This window comes from Amblyomma mixtum, chromosome 1 (genome assembly GCF_055824585.1).
Source record: "Amblyomma mixtum isolate Tamu chromosome 1, ASM5582458v1, whole genome shotgun sequence".
In the NCBI taxonomy this organism is placed as follows: domain Eukaryota; kingdom Metazoa; phylum Arthropoda; class Arachnida; order Ixodida; family Ixodidae; genus Amblyomma; species Amblyomma mixtum.
In genome coordinates, this window is record NC_143012.1 from 31,433,933 (window position 1) to 31,456,542 (window position 22,610).

A 22,610-nucleotide genomic window follows, 5' to 3' on the forward strand; every position below is an offset into this window, starting at 1 on the left:
TTTCCGACATTTCCCCTGTTCAGTTTTCCTTTAAACAAGAAATTAAGCTAGAGACACTTTAATGCAGCGCATTGGAAACCTCCAGTGGTCATCGAGTGCTTTGAACGGAACCTCCGACACGTGTACTTTGTGCGCCTGCTTTTTATAGCGAGCTGGCACACAGCGGTGCTTAAACTACTTTCCTGAGCTGGCTGAGTTTTCTCTGATTTTATTTATTAATTTATATTTATTTTCAAATACTGCAAGCAGCAGTTTTTGTTCTTTTTTTTCACCTGATACGACTTTCCGAGCATCTTGCACAAAGAGGAATTATCCGAACGCCTGCAGAACATTAGAGAATGCTCAGCTCTCAACTCGAAACACTCTTCTGGCGCAACTAATGGTCTGCAACTTGGGATGGGCACATTTACAGTCGCTTACCGGGACCTTAGTTATACAGGCCTCGAATAAAGGTTTTCTTCCTACTCCTCCTCCTTTTCCGTGCATCTTAAGTTCTCTCCAGTTGTGAGGCCCGCCTAGCAACCGCTGCTCCGTACCGGGGTTCTGAAAAATTCCTGACGGAGCAGCTGGCCTGGTTTTCCGCGCATTTCGTGCTCTGGACGCCTTCGCCCCTCCCTCATGGCTTCCTGGGCCTCCTCGCGCGATAGCTGTCGAGAAGTGGGCGGCAGGTACGGCGCCCTTCCCATCACCTATTGCCGGGAGTCCTCCGCGTCCTCATCCGTCATAGTTCGTGTTCGCGAACTTCTCGCGAACCACGTGCTTCGTTGGCCCTTTCAGAACTTGACAAAGATTGCGCGGGCCGCTAGTTTCTCGGAGAATGTTGGCATTCTTCGCATCTCCGAGTATGACGGAGTGCCTAGCAAGTTGTCAAGTTTTTCAGTTCTTTTGGTATTTGAGTCACCGGAGAGACAAAAAAAAAGGTCTAATAGGGTTCATTATGAGTTCCGATTTTTTTATCGCGTAAGTTAGTGGTCAAAAGTACATGTTAAGGGCTTAAGGAAGCTGGTTATTGGCTTGAACCTTTTTTTTTTGGTCTAAAAAAAAAGAGAAAACGTACCAAAAGGAAAAATTCACACGAACACCTTATTCCATTTTGCCTTTTTCTCCTTTTTCGTAAGTGACCTCACTTACCTCCAGCCAAGACGAATGTTTGTGTCACGTACTTTTTTTTTTAGTTCAGCTCATGCAACCTTCTTTCTCGCTATTTCTTTCTGCAAGCGATCTTGTCACGTGACTTTAGTATGAGGTCATCACTTTGACGCGTGACCTGGACGCTTTTTCGCAGGTGATCTCACGTGACTTTGGTATGCCGCCATCGCTTTCTCATATGACTTCGGCATTTTTGCGTCGTATTCTCACGTGACTTGGGTATGACGTCATCAAATCTCATTACTTTCATCACCGTTATCATAAGTCTGATTTGCCTTAATTCATTTTTGTTAATTAGCGTTAATTCGTTATCTTATTAGTGTTGACTAATAAATGACATGGCGTCGTCAGTCTTCGTCACGACGTACTGCACCACTCATTAATGTATTACTCAATTACATTACACTCACACCATCACACAATCAGGTTGTGAAGTCATAGTGCGGACATATTTTCTCGACACTTTTTGCGGACGTACGACTGAAGCAACCACAGAGGCAGGCAGTGTGGGTCCGTTGCTGGGGCTGTCTTGATTGATTGGGCGACATCTCGCGGCTACAAATTAGTAGCAGTTATGCGTATATACTGTATATATCCTCGTTATGAGAAAGCCGGTCCTCATCTTTCGGGAGTGCTATACCTGAAATGCACGGCTGGGCAGAGAACCTTCTACCTTTGGCGGCAATAGTCTGCATAGAGTGAAGACTGCATATATATGCAGTCGAACCTCGTTATAACGAAGCGGTTTATACCGAAATAATGGATATAGCGAAGGAGTGACAATTCTCTTGGAAGCTCGGCCAACACGAGCTATATACCGAAGTTACGGCTATAACGAAGTAATCGTCGGGCCCCTTCAACTTCGTTATAACGAGGTTCAACTCTATAGTGAAGCTTCCTCTAATCCAACGTAACGTCTCTTTCGATTCATATTTTTCGACAGTGAAAGCTGTTATAGCCTATGTTTAGCCATATAGCCATGCATTCTACAGGAGAATATGTAGTGTCAGCCGTAAGACCTTAGGTACTTACTAGATTAGTTTTAATTTAGCGTAATTTGTGTAATTTAGTTTAATTTCACTTTGATTTTATTAAATTCGATCGCCACCTATCAACAGAGGGATGCGCAACCCGTGAATGGTTCCACTGCAGAACGTGGGGCTGTGTGGCTAAACAAAAGCTGTAACAGATTTCGCTGACTCATGCACTAAACCTAAAAGCGTAGCTCTACAAATTGTTCATTTTTTTTTAATCGCAGGTAAGCGCCTTGGTTCCTTCATCTTCGTTGCGGTTACACTGCGTCTGCACTCTTGCAAGGTAAGCAAGTTGCCTGCAGTCTCTGTTCCGTTAAAAAATGGAAGCGGGAACTGCTCCGCCTGGTTAATGACTGCACAACGGCTGCTGCAACAGACAAAAAAGGCACCGGGGACCCAACCCAGGACCTTCTCATGTCGCGCGTAGTGACCGTATAGGGTTTACTACACGAAAAGATGAACAGCGCTCGGCTGGCAGTAAACAACAAAGTGCGCGGAATTTATTGACATCAAAAAAGGAGCACAGCTCCTTCTGCCTTGGGGTGACAAACGGTTGATGCTAGCCCTGCATGCCGAGGTCCGAAACGCCTTAATACATCGGTTTTCCAGGACCTTCTTTCTACGCGTGTCGTAGCAATTTTTCAGACTTTCTTCCTTTCTTTTTTTTTTTATCTGTCTACAGCAAAATGCGCGGGTGCCTTCATTCCGGGCACGGGAAGTAGAGACTAATCCGCGGCTCTTCGAGCGCCATATGTTAGGCTCTTTGTTATGCGGCTGCCCCCCCCCCCCCCCCCCCCGCTCCTTTTTTTTTTCACTCTTACTTAATTGGAACGGGTCGCTTTTCTGTCGAGGCGAGGATTATGGAGCGAAGCGTCAAGGGACGCCGCTCGGAGAAGAAAAAGTGCCCCGACGTGGTCTGAATTTGCGGGGACTAAACGGCCGTGATTGAGTTCGAAGCGGAGCTTTTGCTTCTTCAGTTGCGTTTCCCTGCCATGTCTGGGCTGCGCTCGCGTATTCGACGCTGGATCGCCCGAGGGGCTGTCGTGGCAAGCGAGCTTAAATAGGGGGGGGGGGTCTCACTTAAGCTGCTGATCTTCAACAGACCTCGTTTCCTACTTTGTACGTGGCCATCTTCGCTCTGCACTTTCGCAGTGAGGTAAGGTTGGCTTAGGTTAGGTTAGGTTAGGCTAGGCTAGTTTGAGCGGACAAGCGAATGCCAGGCGAACACTCAACACAGATACGCTTATATGGGAGTAACAGGGGTGTAAGATGTCCTCTAGAACACTTCCTTTTGGGTGGGGGGGTATAACGTCTAAGAGCGACTCTGGCTGTGATGGACGCCGTAGTGAAGGGCTCCGGAAATTTCGACCACCTGGGGTTCTTTAACATCCACTGACAGCGCACAGTACATGGGCCTCTAGCATTTCACTTCCATCGAAATTCGACCGCCGCGGCCGGGATCGTACCCGCGACTTTCGGGTCAGCAGCCGAGCAGCATAACCAGTGAGCTACCGCAGCGGCTGAGCTCCCGTTTATAGAAGTGACTGCGCTAGAGGACAACTTACTCGCTTTGTACTCCTTTGTTTAGAGTCTAGGGAGAAGGCCGCCGAGGTGGCTCAGTGGTTATGGTGCTCGGCTGCTGACCCGAAAGACGCGGGTTCGATCCCGGCCGCTGCGGTTGAATTTCTTTGGAGGAGAAATTCTAGAGGCCCGTGTACTGTGCGATGTCAGTGCACGTTAAAGAATCCCAGGTGGTCGAAATTTGCGGAGCCCTCCACTACGGCGTCTCTCATAGCCTTAGCCGCTTTGGGACGTTAAAATCCATAAACCAAACCAACCAGAGTCTAGGGAGACGTCGGCGTTCCGAACAGGGGTAGTCAGTGCCATGCAGAAGACGAGCAACGTCTGTAGGAATAAAAAACAAAAACGTCTGGGTCTATCGAACAGCAGTCGTCGTTTAGTTGTTCCAAACACACCAGCGTCACTTTAGCTGCAAGTCTAGTTTGGTCGCCAAGACGACCTCAGAGCGCCGTTAAGCTGTTCCAGGTTGAACTCAATGTTCTGCCTGCAGAAATATCAAAATTCATGTGAATCTAGTAGTCCTTACGTTGGACAAACGGCAAATGATCCTTTAACGAAATTCTTCTGTATTTTATTTTCAGCACCGTAAATGTCCCTGTAAAAATGTTCGCTTCAGGGTTGAGAGGATTGAGCGTTTCTTTCTAAAGATGAGTCATTCAGTGGAGTGCGTGAAATAGTTATAGTTGCAGTGAGCAACAGCGGCGAGAAGGTCATTCCTCATACACCTGACACACAACGTCTTACCATCAAAACCAAACAAACTTCTCTGCGAAATATGTGGTGGTGAACTGACAGTAAAGCACGATTGAATTTCATGTATAAAACTCTGACAACTAAGAAAAAAGTATTTTACAACATTCTGCGATGAATACATTCCGGTACACCCCATTATGCTTTTAGGTGATCAAGCACTTGTGGATTTTTCAAGTACTGTTATGTTTGTCAGTGAAGCCATTGTTTTAAACAAGCTATAAAATGATCTCCTTTAACATAAGACACTCTATTTAAACCTTTGTTAGGCGGATCTTATCTTTAGTTGGTTTTGCTCTATTAAACTCCATATAACTAATTAAGGTCATTCGTTCCTTGAAAAGCGGCTGCATGGTACAAAACTGCCGTAAGAAAATGTGTATTTCTCTATTTTGTTGTTTTCCGTGGTATGGGCCGCACTGCTTGGAATTTTAATTCGGGGGCAGAGAAACGACGGAGTTTTGAATCTTATTCTCGCAAAGTTGTGCTTTGCACTTTTTTTTTACCTCTTCCCGTGCTGCTCCGCGCGACGTCACAACGAAGGAAGACTAATCGTCCACTTATGGTTAGCGAAAACTTCCAAAGAGGAGCGCGCGTTAGATCTTAACTGTACTTTTCTTGTTTTTTTCGTCGTCTAGCCCTGGTGCGATTTGCCGTGCTATTCGTTTTTGTGTTTTTGTTGTTGGTGGTGTTGTTGCATCTGCTTCCCACCCACCGTAAACTATCGAAGTTCCACACTACTCTCCAAACACAGACGCAGTAAAATTAAATAAAAAAAGTAAACATTCGTGCGCTGTGAAGGTTCGCAACGAACCGCACACACTTTGGACGCAGAGCGGGAGTCTCCAATCTAGAAGAGATATGCGCTTGTTGGTCCGCGGTAACAAAAAAAGAGCGGCGCTCAAAATATTCATTAGGCTGCTGTTCGCGCGGGAAAAAAACACTGAAGAAAGCGAATTATAAAACCGGAATTTCAAGGGGGAAGGGGGGCGGGGCAGGTTTGGTTTTACTTCCGCCTAGCTATGGATCATCTCTTATGTGTGGCTGGCGAATTTCTTTTACCCGAAGTGAATCGGCCATGCGAACTGCTTACGTTTATTCTTTTGTTGTTGTTTTTCGTGCTCGAGACGTCTTCGCGTCTGTCGACATGAGCTGCGTTTAATCAAGACGTGGCAAACGGAGACGAACGATATGGAAATCTCAAGTGGCCCGGTCGACTGGTCCGCTGCTTTCTTTCCCATTTGGTATTTTTGGTTTATTTGTTTCATCTCTCGCTTTAATCATTGCTTTTTCGTCGGCGGGTGCCTGATTGCGATGAATATCGTGCTGTTATGCCCGAAGCGGTGATGCGCGTATTTTTTTTTTGTCGCTTTGTTTCGCAATCATTTTTCGAGTTTTTCGTCTGTAGGGCCGTATTTGAGTTGGAATTCAATTACGTATATGCTCTCTTTCAAGTACAGCGTGGACAAAGTTTTTCCAGTCTACAAAACCTTAATCGTCTTTCTTTTTTTTTTGCTGCTTCCGTAACGCGTTCTACCTTTATGTTCTTGTAGTTACTTTCTAAAGGCTAATCCTGGGGATCTCCTGATAAAAAGTTTTAGCCCGTGTCCTTTGCGTTGTTCCTCGTTGTGACACCATAACTTAAAACAGATTTTGTACCGTCTGCGATTGCATTGTATCTGCATCAACATCCATATCCGGAGCGTACAATGAGATATTGTGCCGAAGCATTTATCCCTGTAACCTGACGAGGCGGGCAGGTTTGTGTACCTGAACCTTGAGGAGCGGGATGCAGTGTGTATATGCTGCCCCCATCTTGGTTCCCGTTCTTTCGTCTGGCGATGTCTGTCGCGCTGTTCATCAACTTCATATAAATGGGATGTACCAGGTAATCGGATATAACTCAACACCGAAGCGGCTTTTCCCCGTCAAAGGACCCGCTTCCAGCCAATGGCTTCGGCTGATCCTCATGAGCCTACTAGCATTACAGTGCTGGGACTGGCAGATGAACAGGGATAGTCCCCTCACTCAATAGTAGGGAACAGTCGAATTCTTGAATTGTCACGCCTCTCCCTACATTGTCTCGTTTACAGCTTCACGAGAACCGGCCGACGCCATTGGCTGGAAGGATGTCCTTTGAAAGGAGAAAGCCTCGTCGTTCTCGAGTGTCATCCGACTGCAGACGTCTTTACTGCGCCTTTTTTCCCTACACCTGGTCTGCTAGCTTCCCTAGTTTTACTCAGTTGATGCGAACTGAGTACAGGTGGTACATTAGAGCCCAAGAGTGGTCGCCAAGAGCTGGAATATGCAAAGGGGTCATCCGTGAGTCGAATATGGAGCGAGGAAATTGCGAAATTTGCTGTCCGAGGCTGTGGCGCAGACCCTGAATAAAAAAATTCACAGGGACACCCAGTACAATTATGTGTCGGCTGTGCGATAGCATTGTCAGCTATTGATGTTGACGTCACTTCCCTCCGGCCAATGGGAAGACTGCGGTCTGGTGTCGTCACATCCGTCCAGCCAATAGGAATGATCGGGTCTAGTGATGTCACTTATCTGCAGCCATTGGAAACGCTCTGGTCTGATGACGTCACTTGCCTGCAGCCAATGGGCTAACTTATCAGCGGCGATGGAATTTGGGCCCGCGGGGCTGCTAATTTTTTCGCAATAATAAAGGTTGATGGGGAGAGGCCTTTGTCACATAGTGGACTCTACTTATGATGGTGATCATAGATTACACCCGTCAGTTAGCACAAAATAGCGTTTCCGCTTTTTAGCTTTTAACCTTTCACCTCAGTAACGTGTTCTTTGGATGATTCCGGATTTGTGCCACATCCTTCACGCTTTTAAGAGCGTGAGATCTTATTCATCACGTTTCTGGATTTCTTGGGGTCTGCTACCGCCTCCCTTCGGCGTGAAATTTTCGGTCCGAGGAATTCAAGATGGCGGCCCCCATAGTAAATCGATTAGCAACCCAATTAGTGATTGTTTGGTGACGTTATTAGTATATAGAATTGGTGATTGTTGACGTCATTGATTTTGTGATGTCATAATTAACTAGTCACATGACTATGTTTATTCTCTTTTCACTCAGTAATTAATGAAGCATCATAAATCGAATTATATATTTGGAATCCTTTATATCAGTAGAACAGGTTAGACACCAAAATTAAGTAATGAAGATAATATTTAGTTATGGTTATGCTTATATTTAATTGCTTGTAATTAGCCAGCCGATAGCGTCATCATCTAACTAATGGGTATTCGTAACGGGCTCGATTATTAGGACATGTTAGACAGCAATACTGTCTAATTAGGTTAATATTTACTTATTGTTAGGCTTAACATGGCGGCCATGTCGTCAGCACTCCTAGCTCACAGTTTCATACCTCATGGCGTCCGGGCACCTACCGCTTTTAGGTAAGGAATAATGGCTGTCCAAAGAGTCGAAAAAGTTTTTCGGATAAAAGTGGTCGAAAATATCCCGACCTCAACGCAGTAGACGCCCGCTCGCCGTAAGATTTCCATATGGAAAAGTTGCCCAATCAGGTGGCAGAAATCACGTGGCATGAACGATAAATGGCTCTACCGAACAACTAACGCTCGTTACTTCAACGTGTTCCAGACGGTGGCGGCATTTTTTTAGCGAATCCTTTCTGGTTAACATCCCTGCCTTTCCCTCTCTCTCTCTCTCTCTCTCTCTTTTATTTCATGCACAGCGGAAAACAGGAGTACACGTACACGCCCTCCTTTTTGCTCAAAACATTCACGGCCCTGCGCACATCCAACTAAACTTGAGACAAAGGAAAGAAGAAAAAAAAATCGCTAGACATCACGACGCGTCATCAACGGCTGGGAAACACATTTCATCAGATGCCGCTGCTTCGCCGTTGTTCACATCGCCGACTTCCTTGCACGCGCCTTCGGACCACCTTTGCTCTCTTCTACGGGGCCTGTTTACTCCAAGAGAAAGTTTATGGCGCCCCCAGCCCGTTCGCTTGGTCGCTTGTTTGGACGAGCATCCGCTCGTCGCTCGGCCCTAATCGACTTTCGCTGTTCCCTCATCTATCGTGACCGTCGTCCTGTCCGATTTTTGCGGCGCTGCCTCAAGTGGTGCGTTTCGCCCTCGGTCGGAGACCTTGTCAGCGCCGATCGCTTATTAACAGAGTGCCACAAACAACCTCGGCGTTTTCCTAGTGGCCGCAGAACGGTCTGCGTTGAATTATGGATCAGCAACCCAGCCGCACGGTATAACGGGACGCGTCGTTCATTCAATGAGAAGCATGTCCGCGCGGCGACTGGTGAACGGGTTAGGGCCCGGACCGCGTTCTTGCTTAACATTTTTTACGCGTTTATATTCGGTTCTCCGGCCCGACTTTTGCTCCTGGCAAGTGTGTTCAAGACTTAAGTGTACGTCGTCGGGAGATGATTCGTGGAAGCATTCATTTGTCTTTTCAGCTTGTTGGCCGGTCAGTAGAACTAATATGGCGCGTGTTTAAGTAATCAGTCCCGCAGGAATGGGATTGTTTTAGCGTAGTATTGGCGACCACTTTCGTAACCGTTATTCAATTCTGGGACCGCAAAATATAAAAAAAAGTCCCCGGTAAACGCCGCTGTTGCGGAATCTGTTTAACAGTCGCCATATTGCCGCAGGCTATAGCGTTCCACCTTCCCGGTCTCTATTCTGCCCCTGTATAGCCCCCGCAAAACTGCGATCCTGCAACACGGCTTCTTCGAGTCACTATATCGTCCGCCACATTCGTGAAGAACGATACTGACTTCGGGATTTCTTCATACAGCGGACAAGCAGATCGAAATCTACTGGGACTCTGGGATCGATCGAAGTAGCGCCGCCTCTCTTATTATTCTGTTTATTTTTTTTTATTTCGCTGTCTTTCTTTTGGTTGCTTGTTCGCGGTACGGTGTTTGTAGAGGTATAAGGTTATTCGCCGACTGGCCACGTCGGGCTCTCGTTCCGGCGTGCGCGCTCCCTCCCTGACGCTCCCCGGAGCGTTCCACGGGCGCCGACTGCCTAACGAGATTCGGATGGGGCTCCCTTCGACAAGCTACGCGCCGCGCCCGCTTTCCAAATAGCGTTGCCGCCTTCGCCGTTGGAGCGCATGCAGTCTGGCACCGATACCTGCTCGTTCCAGTGCCGCTAGACGGCGCCACGCTTCTCCAAAGCCGTTGGTTGCACCAGGCTCCGCACACGCTTGTAGGCAGAGCGCTCGATCGCAGCGCTTCGGTGCACGCGTTCGGCGTTTGCCGCTGCTCGACATAGGATCTATGCCAGCCTGTAGAACGCGCCGGAGCCCCTGTCAACATAAAGACCTGTGGGATGTGTAGGATCTTATTCGATATCGGATGCTATGTAGGTCAGGTGGGATCTAAGGTGCACCAGATTTGAATCATATCACTACTTAAACGCCGCCGTAGAAAACACTCGTGCACTAAAACTGCAATGCAGTGTGGGCACATTGTCGCAAGCAGGGGCCGTGTGACGGTGTGGCTCCTGCCATATTGAGTGTCACGCGTCAGTGTAGTGCGCGATGTTTGTGCGCGGAATTGGTGAGCGGTCTTCCTCCCGCGTGCTTCCCCCGCGCGGATGGACCCTCTTGAACTCTTGTACTTTGGACACTTTGTGTTTTGGACATTTACGTTGCTTGCGATTGTATGTGTGCGCATCGGGTGACATCTGTCGTCGTAATGTGTTCTTCTTTTTTGTAGAGGGACGGCTGTCCCTTTTATGCTCCGGGGTCCAAATAAACTTCTCTTTAGTGATTGTTTAAAGCTGTGCAGAAACACATGCTTTTTTGCATCTTTAATTTGTATGAGTTTGCCGTCACGTTTTTTTTTTAATGGTTTTTGCATGTTGTGCATGCATGCGCATTGTCTCCTGTGTCTTTCTTTTGCGTGCGAGTGTTCAGCACCATTTGATTGGATTAGCTTTTACCGCGTGCTGAACACTCATTGTGCGGGTGTTCAGCCCAATTTGTTTGGATTAGCTCTTCCCGCGTGCTGATCACCCATTACCCATTGTGCGGATGTTCAGAACTCTTTGGACTAGCTCCTCCGCGTGCATAGTCTGGCAGACGCAAAACGAGCTGTTGTGCCGGTCGCGTATAGCAAACGCGCGACCGGACAGGAGTGATCACATTCCACGATGATCGTCGGGACGGAATGAAAATGGCGGACGGCCGCTTTCCCGTTGGGTGTTCCCTTTTGTTCGGACCGCGAGGGACGGCGACGACTACGCGGTAGCAGCGTAGATGATGAGACCCCGTCCTCGTGTGCATCTCTGCTGGCGGGCGACATCAATGGGATTCCATCTCATCCTTCTCTCTCTCTGGTCACACGCGCTGCCTGATCCCATGACCTTCGAACACGGAGATATGCCCCCCCCCCCCCTCTCCCCCAAGTTGGAAGCCGCTCGTGGTGGTCGTTACAGGGAAAACGCATTGACCCGTCTTCCTGTCGGCCCTTTGGACACGCCGGTCCGCGGTCGGAGTGATTGATTGCGAAGCTTTTGTTCTTCCTAGCGTCCGCGCCGGGGACAGAGCGGACCCCTTTGATCCGGTGTAGCTGCGCGCGGCCGGGAACTTTGGGAAGCCCCATCGAATGCTGCGCGGAAGGAGACGGGAAAATGGAGACGTCGGTAGGACAATGGCGGAAGGAACTGGGCAGCTGGAGGGTCAGGAATTCTTCATTCGGGCCAGTGGTGGGAAGCCTTGGTTCGTGGCGTGCCGCTCGATCTCTCGCATGGCAATATTTGTTTGCATTGTTCGTGGAAGTTTCGGTTTAGCTCTTTTGTTGCTACGAATGCGCTGGGACCGTCGGGAAGTACGAGGGGGTACCCAAAAGAAACCGGACTTATTTTTGTTTGAACTTATTTGTTCACATTTTAAGCAAAGACCTTCAATCTCCTTCAAAGTATTCCTCACTTGCAATGATACGCTTGTCGAATCTTTCATTCCATTTTTCAAAATATTGTTTAAATTCATCTTTTGTGATGCTGGAGAGTGCCTCCGTCGTTTTTTTCTTCACCTCAGTAACATCAGCGAAACGCTTTCCATTCACCTATTTTTTCATTCTAGGAAACAAAGGAAGTAGCACGGGGTCAGGTCGGGAGAGTATGAGGGTTGAGGAATACGGGTCATGCCATTTTTGGTCCAAAATTGTCGTAGAGACAGGGCTGTGTGAGCAGGGGCATTGCCATGATGGAAAAACCAGTCACCCGACCGCCACAAATCTGGCCGCTTCCACCGCACACTGTTGCCCAATCTTTTCAAAACATCCAAGTAGAAAGCCTGGCTAACTGTCTGACCCTGCGGAACAAATTCCCAATGGACGATTCCTCTCACGTCGTCAAAAATACAAATCAGCATTGTTTTGAGGTTTAGTTTCACCTGACGAGCTTTCTTGAGGCGAGGTGAATTTGAAGTTTTCCATTGGCATGATTGTTGCTTTGATTCAGGATTCGATTCAGGAACACTTGAGTTGTCCCCATAGCATCGTCCTTGTACGTCTTTCTTAATATTTCAAGAGTTTCCATTCAACTTTTCCGTGCAAAAATCAAAATTTCACCGGCGCACGCTGTTCACGAAAATCAGCCATTGCAAAAACGACGTTCACACAAAACAGTCGTCACTCTAAAACTCTGCCTAAACTAGTCTGACCTCCTTCAACGATGACACTCGGCTTACTGACTCTGGAATATTCGTTCTATGCGCTCCTAGTGGCAAAACGCGGTACCACAGAAGCTTTGCCGACCAAAAAATTTAGTCCGGTTTCTTTTGGGTACCCCTTCGTATACATGAACGCTTGCAATAAGGGTGCGGCACTCAAAGCGCGTCATTAACTATTTCGCCTTTAACGTTGCGTGATTTCATTCAGTTCTCGCTTCATCGCACTTCACAATGGCTGTATTTTATTTGCATTTGGTGAAATTCACGTTTTTGTTATGGCACTTTGTGAAAGGCAAACTATATGGCAATAAATTAAGGGAGGTCGTAGCATGCGTAAATTCGTTCACCATCCCTTCTAGTTGCTACTGTCACCACCGAAGCACAAAGCGAATAGTAATTAGTGAATTAGGTGAATCGTTCCACGGGATCTGCCACGGCCGTCAGAGGGCATCATAAGCCGATTGCACGTTTCACCAACTTAGCGCTACGTGTAATGGACAGACTGCTTTGTCCTATTCTCGCTGTCTGTAGTGCAAGGCGCTTTTATTTTTCTGTCTTTCTAAAAGGCCTTTCCAACTTATGTCTGCCTGTAGTAGCCAGTTGTGCCTTATGGTGGTGCGGGCCGGGCATTTTATTTTTGTTTATTTTTCTGCCCACGTTAATCTCTCTCGGTTTGTCTGTAGTGTGCGGGCTAGGCATCATTTTTTTTTTAACGTGCCCGGACTACTTTATGTCGGTCTATAGTGTGTGGGTTATTGAGATACCTTTCTTCGTGGAAACTTTTGCGGTGGTGTCGCCGACATAGGGTAAAGCAAAATGTCGTCACAACCTAGCGTCCTATGTGGAAGCCGCCGGTAATATGATCCTTGTCTGCGGCCGTTGGCTAATTCCAGCGAGCCGAAGTGCACTGAACAAAGATGACAAGAGGTCTATAGATGTTGCGTCTACCCTGTTTTCTTACTTATGTGTACTCCAGCCTCAGTAAGCTGACTGGACGAGGTTGAACAACAACAAAACAGATAAGAAAAAAAACATCACTACGAACAGAAACTGGAGCCTGTAGTTTCGCTGTCTACTTACATTTGTGACATCTTGTGTCCGTCGCTCACTCTGAGTGGTTCACGTCACTTGCCTTGGGTTCAAGCCGCCTAATCCACATTACTTCAGAGATCGCAACTTCTCAAGACGCGATGGGACCGTTTCAGGTCTCGTAAGTGCCACTTAAAGGCTATCTTTTTCGTTCCTAACGCGCCGTCTTGCCCTCCGGATTTGTTGTCCTGTACCTGTTGCTACGAATCGCGTGTCGCTGTTTGGATTATACCCTGTTTCTCTTAATCTCTCCATTTTGTTATAAGGCTGCTTTTCCGAGTCTTACGTGTAAGGAGGTATTGGCTGCGTGTGTCGCGACCGAAAAAATTTTGCAACCGCTCCTTAAGGCCTGTTCGGAAAGCGACTTTCGTTCTTCAGAGGCCCAGCTGCTGTAGCACGTTTTACTTTTTTGTACAGCTGCTTGCTTGCTGGCGCACTGGACACTTGACGTGGAGGGCTTCACTTCACTTCACTTTATTACCTTAAAGGCCCCCAGGATTGGGGGTATTACATAAGGGGTGGGTTACATTGAAAAATCAGATTGAATAAACAAAGAAAAAACGTAAGATACAAATATTATTCACTGTTAAAGGTAGCAGCTAAACAGTTCGCAAATGTTGATGGGCAGGTGATTGCGGCGATGTCGTGTGGAAGGCTATTCCAGTCCTTGGCTGAGCGTGGAAAGAATGACAATGCAAATGTAGTTGTACGCGTACATGGCCGGGCTACTTGAAGGGAATGACCAATGCGGAGGGAAATGCGTGCCGGCGGATTGATGTAGGGCGGATGACGAAGTGGTGAGCTCAAATAAAATTTGTGAAACAAGCACATGCTAGTAATTCGACGCCTGCAAGCCAGGGATGTTAAGTGTGCCTCTGTTTTTAGTGATGATATACTGACATTATATGAATAGCACGAATGTATGAATCTTGTGGCTCGATTTTGTACTGATTCTAGGGAATTTATTAGATAATTTTGGTTAGGGCTCCAAATAGCAGAGGCATATTCTAATTTAGAACGGATAAGTGATTTGTAGGCAAGTAATTTTAGGTTTTGAGGCGCATGACGTAGATGTCGTTTTAAGAATCCAAGGCTTCTGTTAGCGGATGATATGATTTTAGTGGCATGCGCGTTCCAGGTTAAATCATTGGACAATGTTACTCCGAGGTATTTGTAAGTCTGAGCTAATTCTACCGTGACGTGCGAGATTTTATAGGAGAAGAGGACAGGATTACGTTTTCGGTGAAATGACACGAGTTTGCATTTATTGGGGTTTAGTTCCATGAGCCATTTGTTACACCAGTCCGTTCTTTAATGTGCGAGAAGAACTGTAAGCGCCAAAAGTGCTGGGTCGCTTTTTCTTTTTTTTAAGCCGGCTTCTTGGCCCAGTATCTTCTTTTCGTGCTTTCACATTGTACTGTGACGTCCCTTTTGACAGGAATGGCTCGCAACGTGCTTGTGTCTAATGGGCCTAGCCGCGTCTCGAGGGTGTTCCGGATTCATCATTCATTCATTCATTCATTCATTCATTCATTCATTCATTCATTCATTCATTCATTCATTCATTCAAAGTTCCCCTCCCTTATGAATAGGATTTATATAATTGATGTTTCAACGCAGCAGCAAAAGATAAAAACAGCTAATCAGACATAATTCGATGGGCTAGTGGGCGAGTTCGGATTCGACTTGAACAGTGCAGATTTAGATATGACTTTAGAGCGCGTGCATGAATGAGCCGAGAGCAATATAGGCCCTTATTCTGTTTCTTTGTAAGTTGTCTTCCGAAGTTAACACCTGAAACTTTGTATAACAGCGTGCTCTGGTTCGACGTGCGCAGCTATTGATCTTAATAGTTTAGCTTTCTCCACTGTTCCTCATGCTGTGGCGATGCACCTTCTGGCCTGATTGCAGCTTCTTATTATCGGCTTCCCAATATAGGTTCGAAACTACGGAGGCGTAATCTGATACGGGACGCACGAGAGCTTAAAGCGACTCGAATGAGCCTCGAAGCTGACCTCCGGTCTCAACGACGCCGACAATGCGATCGTCGTGCTGGTCGTGGTCTGCGCGCGAGGGGGTCTTTCTGTGGTATACGGGCGAAAATACGCTCTAGAGCAGACCCGATCACAGATCGCGTCGCAAACTGGTGAACCCATTTCGGTGGTGAGAAAGAAAAATGAAAAAAAAAACTGTTCTCATATTGTCCTCGCTGAAACATTGTATGCGGCGTTCTGCCTTTCCTCCTCCCATTCCTCCATCCGGCCATCGCGCTATCCAGTTTTTCTTTCTCGTCAAAGCGACGCCATCGTCGTATGCGCGTGCGTATGTCTGTGTCTTCGTCGTTTTGTTCCACCGTCGATCATCGTCGCGAACAGCGACCGCCTAGCTCCATCACCGTCGTCTTTCTGCTCCCTCTTTCATGCGACTCTCTCTCTCTCTCTTTCTCTCCTTCTTTTTTTCGCCTCCTCTCTCTTGCCCGGGGGGCCATTTGTAAACTGCAAATGCGAGAAGCATGTTTCCGCGCGACCGTCCAGCATCCGTGGCTTGCGTTCGATGCGCCCTCTGGCGGCGTTGCCCATCATCGAAGCTTGTTCTCGCTTATGGGACTTCCTTGCCTCTCTCGCGGTCCCGTGTCTGCGCAGAAATGGTCTCCAAACGAGCTGGCCGCTTTCCTTGGTGCGGTTGAAAGACGAGGGGCGTGTGTAGCTACTTAGAGTGTAGCCGTTGAACCGGAGGGCGCTTGATACACGTGCCTGTTTTTTGCCGGATGATCAAAGAGCCCCCCCCCCCCCCTCCCTATCTTTCCTCCGGGACTCGTCTAACGCAATGCTTCTCCGCCATTGCTCTTCGCTGACCTGGCGAGGCTTGTCAGAATGCCATTGTTTGTTGTTGTTGTTTTAATTATCTCTGCTGTTCACTGCTCACCGATATCTTTTGGTGGCCGTGGACTTGGTAGTACGGTAAGTGGAGTTCACTGTCCCGAACCTTAGCTTGGACTTTGAAAGTAGCTGTTGTGGAGCTTTCCGAAAGAATTTTGACCGCCCCGCGCTCCACGCCGAAACCAGAGTAAAGGGCGGCTCGAGCCGACACACTTGGTCCTCGAAGGGTGCATACTCTAAACAGAAAGGACTATAAAGGGTGTAAGCTGTCCTGTAGGATACTCCTTTTTATGTAAGAGAGTGCGCTAGAGTAGAGCCTACTCCCTTTTTACTCCCATTTAGGCGTATTCGTGTTTGGAGTGCATTTACTCCGTCCGGGACTAGGTGAGCTGGTGATACCGTAGCAACCCTTGTCTTGGACAGAGTATTGGTCGATCTGTTGACTAATGTATTTGGCAGCACAGTTAAAGCCCCGCTAAGGGCGAACTCCTCTAACTTTACATAGTAATCTCTGGCTCAGGGGGAAGGACTCATTCGGTCGCGCAGCCGCCGCGGTGGCTCAGCGGTTATGGTGCTCGGCTGCTGGCCCGAAAGACGCGGGTTCGATCCCGGCCGCGGCGGCTAGAATTTCTTTGGAGGAGAAATTCTAGAGGCCCGTGTACTGTGCGATGTCAGTGCACGTTAAAGAACCCCAGGTGGTCGAAATTTCCGGAGCCCTTCACTACGGCGTCTCTCATAGCCTTAGTCGCTTTGGGACGTTAAACCCCATAAACCAAACCAAACCAAACCATTCGGTCGCGCAGTGATACGGAACAACAGAAGGCCGTTCCCGCATCTCGCCTGCGTCAAAAGTGGGCCTTCGCCCTCAGGATGCGTCCCCACGACCTTGTGCTCTGCAGCCTAAGGCGCTGAAGTCAGGTAGATAAATAGGGAGTTAAGGGTAATTGAGCTGAAAAAAAAAGAGGAAATTGACAATGACACCCAGGGCAGGTAATGTGGAGATCTGACTACCAGTGCTCTGTCAGAGCGGCGTAGTGCACAAGAAGTTAAATAAGAAAAAAATGAATTTTTAACGCGACTGGGAAAGTCAGATGGAGCGATAAGAAGGCTTGCTCGAATAGCGTTACCATGTATAGCGTGCGTGGGGCGGGAATAACTGAAGTTAATAGGAAGGGGTCATCGTCTTTTTGTGTGCTCAGCTCCGCAGACGAGGATGTCCGCGATCGATTCCGATGAGAAGCAGCAGCCTGCCATGTTTTTGTTTAATCTAGGCGGTTTAAGCGCGCCGCTGCGTTAAAAACACCGTAGTTTTGCCTTGTCTTCGTTCCACTTATCAGAAGACAAGCAAACGTCTGCTTTGGAGAGCAAGTCACACAATGGTTAGCACAAGGATAAACACGCACCAAGGAGCGAGCACTGAACCACATGGGTGCGCATTCTAACGCCCTGAAGCTAAAGGAAATACAAAAATAATACTCACATACCGAAATACGGGTTAGCATTGAGCAAGAATCCTTGATGGCTGGAGTTATTCCAGAGCCCTTCTACTAGGGCGTGCCGCACGGCCTCTGGTTTTCCAAAAGTCCTTCCTAAATATCCATTGCCCATTAGGTATCACTGAGGCTGAATATTCTTGGCATTTTTTGTATGTTCTTTCTTTTTGTCACTCTCTGTACGCTGTAGTTCCGCGAGAAAATTTCGAAAAGTTTTCTCTACCGCCTTCTCCTCGTTAAAAGACAATTTTAGTATAGCGCGCACTGCCACCACTACTGCTTACCGCGTGCCACCAGTGCACGCGCGCTGATTTGTCCCAGAGTGTCAGGCGGCGCGCTGCTGACCGCCGCCTGGCGCCATCTAGCGCCGTCAGGGCGACCTGCGCATCCGAGGTGGCTGTACGAGCTATGCTAAAGGTTTCAAGTTTTTGTCGTCCGGAGTACGTCCTTCCTAGCGTGACTGTTTCTTTCCCTTTCATCCGTGGCGTGTCCCTGAAACGCCATGATGCGCCATTTTGCTGTTTCCCACCAAGCATTGAACCAGATTCTTCCGCATAGCGATGGCTTTCTGCCCCCCCCCCCCCCCCCACTCCTTTTCGCGCACTATCTTGAACGGCGTTAAAGGTGACGGAGTGGCGTGCGGCGCGACCCCCTGCGGACGTAAATCGTCCACGTGGACGCCACAGCACGGATAACTCCCTTTCCATTCACGATTCCTGCTTTCTTTTTCAAACACCGCTCAGTGTTCTCTTGATGCGTGTGCCTTCACACATACGCAGCTGTTCCGCCTCGGGCCGGTGAATCGAGGAGCGGGATCACGCAAGTCCCCCCCCCCCATACGCTGTCCAATGTATGCAAAACACAGACTCGGGGTCGCCCTCTGCATGCTCTCCTGGAAGAGCGCGCTCGACCCATCTTCTTGAGCCTCTATCCGTGGCTTGCGCAGTCTACGGTAGATCCTTGCGCTTCAAACGGAGCCGCTGAAAGTTGCTCTCTCGCTGTATAAACAGAAGCGACGCCCGCGCTTTCGTTCAGGCAGCGGCATTCCGTCTCACTTTTCTTTGCCCTACTCTTTCCCTCTATCTCTCTGTATATTTTTGTGTTCATAGTTCTGTGCACTACTGCTGTATGCAAGTACAGTCTTGTTCAATATGAAAGGGAGCAAAGTATATTCCTTAGTTATTTATTATACTCCGTAGTTATGTGCGACACGGACAAATTTAATTGTTTCCGAACAACTTTTCCTCTTCGCGTAAAATGTCGAATAGCCATTCTCAACTTAAACGGAGAGAGAATCGATAAATTCGCTCTTTTGTGCGGGCGGTGGTGAAAACATTTATTAAGAAGGACAGGAGGTGCGGAATGTTTGTTCCCTCTCAAACTGCACACCTCTGTACACATCCCAGGCGGGTCCATTACAACAGGACGATGGGGCGCATCATAGCGGATGTTCATGTGGTGTTCCACTGGGACGGTTGCATCTGCATTTCTCGCCTAAGACCGTCCATAGGCTGCAGGGCGATAAAAGCCGTGGAGAATTTTGAACGGCTAGCCTCCTTGCCCTTTCTTCGTTTTTCTTTTACCTCGTGTTGAACTCAAGTTCATTTATGCTATCAAAAAGGAAATTAGAAGAAGGGATGTGGACTAACCATTTTATGAGCGGATATTAAGTTTCTTAGACATGGTAATGTATAACTTGTTGCCCTCTATTCTGAAGTGTACCCATTGCCTATCTTCATTGAAGTAACGGAACGTAGCCGGTGGTTAGAACAAAGAATGAACGTTTATTGCTTGGTGTTACTGGCTTTATAACGGCACAGCAAAGGTCACATGACTGGTCATGATACGCAAGAGTGTGACACGTGTGAACCGCCCTGCTCATGCTATACATCAGCACGAGTGCTTGATAACGCTACATCATGCGTGCTTGATAATACTACATTCATCTGAAACGACAGTGAAATAGTTCGTCAGTTTCTGAAGTTTTAACGCTTATAGTGTCATTTTCATGACTCCCGTTTAATTGAGGGACATGTTATTACTATCCAGTGCTTTATCTCTTGCCGATGTTGTTTTTGTTCATCTCTGAACTAGCTAGTTTGTCTATGTTGAGAGTTCTGTGTTCCCTATAATCATACAAAGTTTTTAACACGCTTGATTTGTGCTGCCGTCTCTTTTTGCGTGCTTAATTTTTTATACTTTATGATTTTGCATCTCTAGTCACATTTGCTTTGCTGATTTTTGACAAGTATTTTTGACAGATAAATATCGGACGTCCGTATTTTGTATAGAACGCAGGTACAGCTTTTGTGTTTTAAGCAATTTAAATGTTCAGTAAAAAAAATTCAAGAGGACCCTTAAGCTCTGCGTTAAGGGGATGACGTGATAGAGGTAACGGTATAATGACAAATAGATTTGGTGATTCTCAGCTTTACATTCATAGATCACTGGGAGTCATTATACCACTTCTGGCGGTGTGGTTAAGCGATGTGCCACTGCCCGGCGGCGACATGTGCTGCCGCCGGTGAGGCTTGTGCGACACTGATTGCTCTTCCTGAGTGACCTATCGCGACTAGTCATTAGACACATTTAGCATACCGTGTACCATGTTACCGCTAGCATTACCGGAGTACCGGGAGCCCTCCCACCAGCGGTAAGCGCGCGCTGATTGGTTCCGACGCTGCGGGCGCGATCCCAGCTGCCGGGTATGCGGCGCCATCTGGCGCCGTCAAGGCAATTTGCGCATGCGCATTGGCTGCGCGCGGGCTCCCGGTACTCCGGTACCGGTAACGCTAACACGGTACACGGTACACGGTATGCTAAATGTGTCTATTAAACGAACCGCCACCGTCCACGGTGGGCGGTGTGCTCACAACCGGATGGACAGGTTGCGATTACGTCACAAAGCCACGTGACCAAGGTGGCCCAGCTAAGTTGCTTCTTCGGGTTTTTTTTCGCTCGCAACGCCGACGTCGGGTTTTCTGCAGAATGGCAGTTTTAACGCTGTCGCGATAAAACAATGCAATAGTTGAAACGCACACTGTGTTATGTGAGCTGGCCTCGTATCATACTCAGTTTGGACTATGTAAGAACTCCTTTGGAGTATTTGCAGTTCTCCTACACCAAGACAGAGTGGTCTATTGCTTCACCAGTGCACCGAACAGCCCAGTCTGTGCAGGAGAAAAAGGCGCCGTCCGAATCCTGACGGTTGCTCGCGCCTTTCCCTTTGCTCCCCATTTCAATTTGATTAAATCCAGGCACAAAGTAAAGATGTGACGCACGCTGCGAAAACGGCTGAGCACTTCTTTGATAACATTTGCAACGCGAACAACAACAAAATGAGCTATCAAAAAAAAAAAGCCCCCTATGGAAACGGTATGCACTATTGGGCCGAATGTTGGCATCGCTTTTTACTTCAAATACCTTGAGGCTCAAAGACGTTCACGAGGGAGAAGCTCTCAGGAGAGATTTCCATCTTTGCGTCACACTTGAAAGGAAAACGCTGCCCCTTATCCGAGGAAAGACTCCAGGGCGGAAGAAAAAGCGAACAAACAAAACAAAACTATGGAAAGGGTGAAGAAACCTCTGGTACAAAATTTTGCTTTCAGGCGCCGTTTTAAAATACACCGGCCCGCATGTGCATTCAAGGTCGCTTCTCCCAAAAAAAGATTTTTCTTTTGCCCCCCCTCCTATCTTCACGCATTTCCCCATCTTCATCTTCGTGGATGGCTGTGCGGCATTCCCCACATGAAGCGTTACGGCTTGTATTGTAGTTGTTTATAACGATGAGTTTGTTCAATGCCAACGGTTCGAATATAACAGGGTTATAAAGGATCGATGCAGTCGCGTAAACGCGGTTACGAAGCGTAAACGTCGCAATGCCGACTGATATTAGTGTCGCCGGCTTCGCTCGAACGACGATCGCGATTTCGCAAAACGTTCGCTTTTGCCGCGCGCGCTGCGTTGGCTCATGTGGCTTCCCGCTTTGAGCGCGGGGTCGCGGGTTCGATTCCGGGCCGCGGCAGCTGCATTTCTGATGGAGACGAAATGCTCAAGTGGCGTGTATTTAGATTTTGGTGCGCGTTAAGGAACCGCATGTGGTCGAAAACAATCCGGAGCCCTTCCCTATGACCGTACCTCGTAGGTCCACCTAGAAAGAAGACGAAAGCATAACAAGCTCTTTTAGTGCACCTAGTGAAGTAGCCGCGAACATGGCGTCTAGGATTAGGCAAGCAAAAACTCAGTAACATCAACCAATCAGTAAGTCAGTCAATGGATCGATCGATCGATCGATCTGTCAGTCAGTCAATCAATCAATCAATCAATTAATCAGTCAATCAATCAAACAATCAGTCAATCAATTAATCAATCAATCGTTCAGTCATTCACTTATGCGCTCGGGCAGTTATTCTGTGCCAGTACCGTTTGTGTCCCGATCATCATTGAGTAAATCAGTGATTTGTGTTCACTCGTTACTCGTCATCAATAGACCGGTCCGTCCAAGTCGGAAGCCTTCCCGTCGTTAAACTGGGGAACATATTACTATACTCCCCGTACACACACGGGAGCTAACTCTCATTTTGAGGCCATAGACTCTGAATATTCTCGTCGTCATTGTCATCGCTACTTTTACCGCCTAATAACACATGCGCGAAAACGCCAGCACCAGTTATATAGGTCCCCCGCAAGAAATGGCCCTCTCCAGTCGCTCCCACTCGCCAGCGTAGTCCAACGACGTGGTTGCGCCTGCAAGTGAGACAAATTGTGATGACGACCGCGGATTGCAAGACAGGAATGCGGCGTACTCTCCCCTGTCTCCTCCATACCACTCTCACTGCTCATTCTTTCTAAGATGATTCTGTACTCTCTAAATTCTCACTTTGCATCCGTCGGCGGAGACCTCATCATCCCGGCTTCGACTGCACGGAGATTTCTGGCCGTCCATGCGGC

General features: G+C 47.9%; 1 protein-coding gene across 1 annotated transcript in view; it reads left to right on the plus strand.

The window, feature by feature from the left end:
* The first annotated feature begins 618 nt into the window (after positions 1-618).
* Ptp69D (Protein tyrosine phosphatase 69D) overlaps positions 619-22,610 on the plus strand; it is a 367,348-nt gene continuing 345,356 nt past the window's right edge. Inside the window, 2 exon segments of the mRNA XM_089569481.1 lie at positions 619-763; positions 2,413-2,466. Of these exon segments, the coding sequence (XP_089425607.1) occupies positions 619-763; positions 2,413-2,466 (199 nt within the window).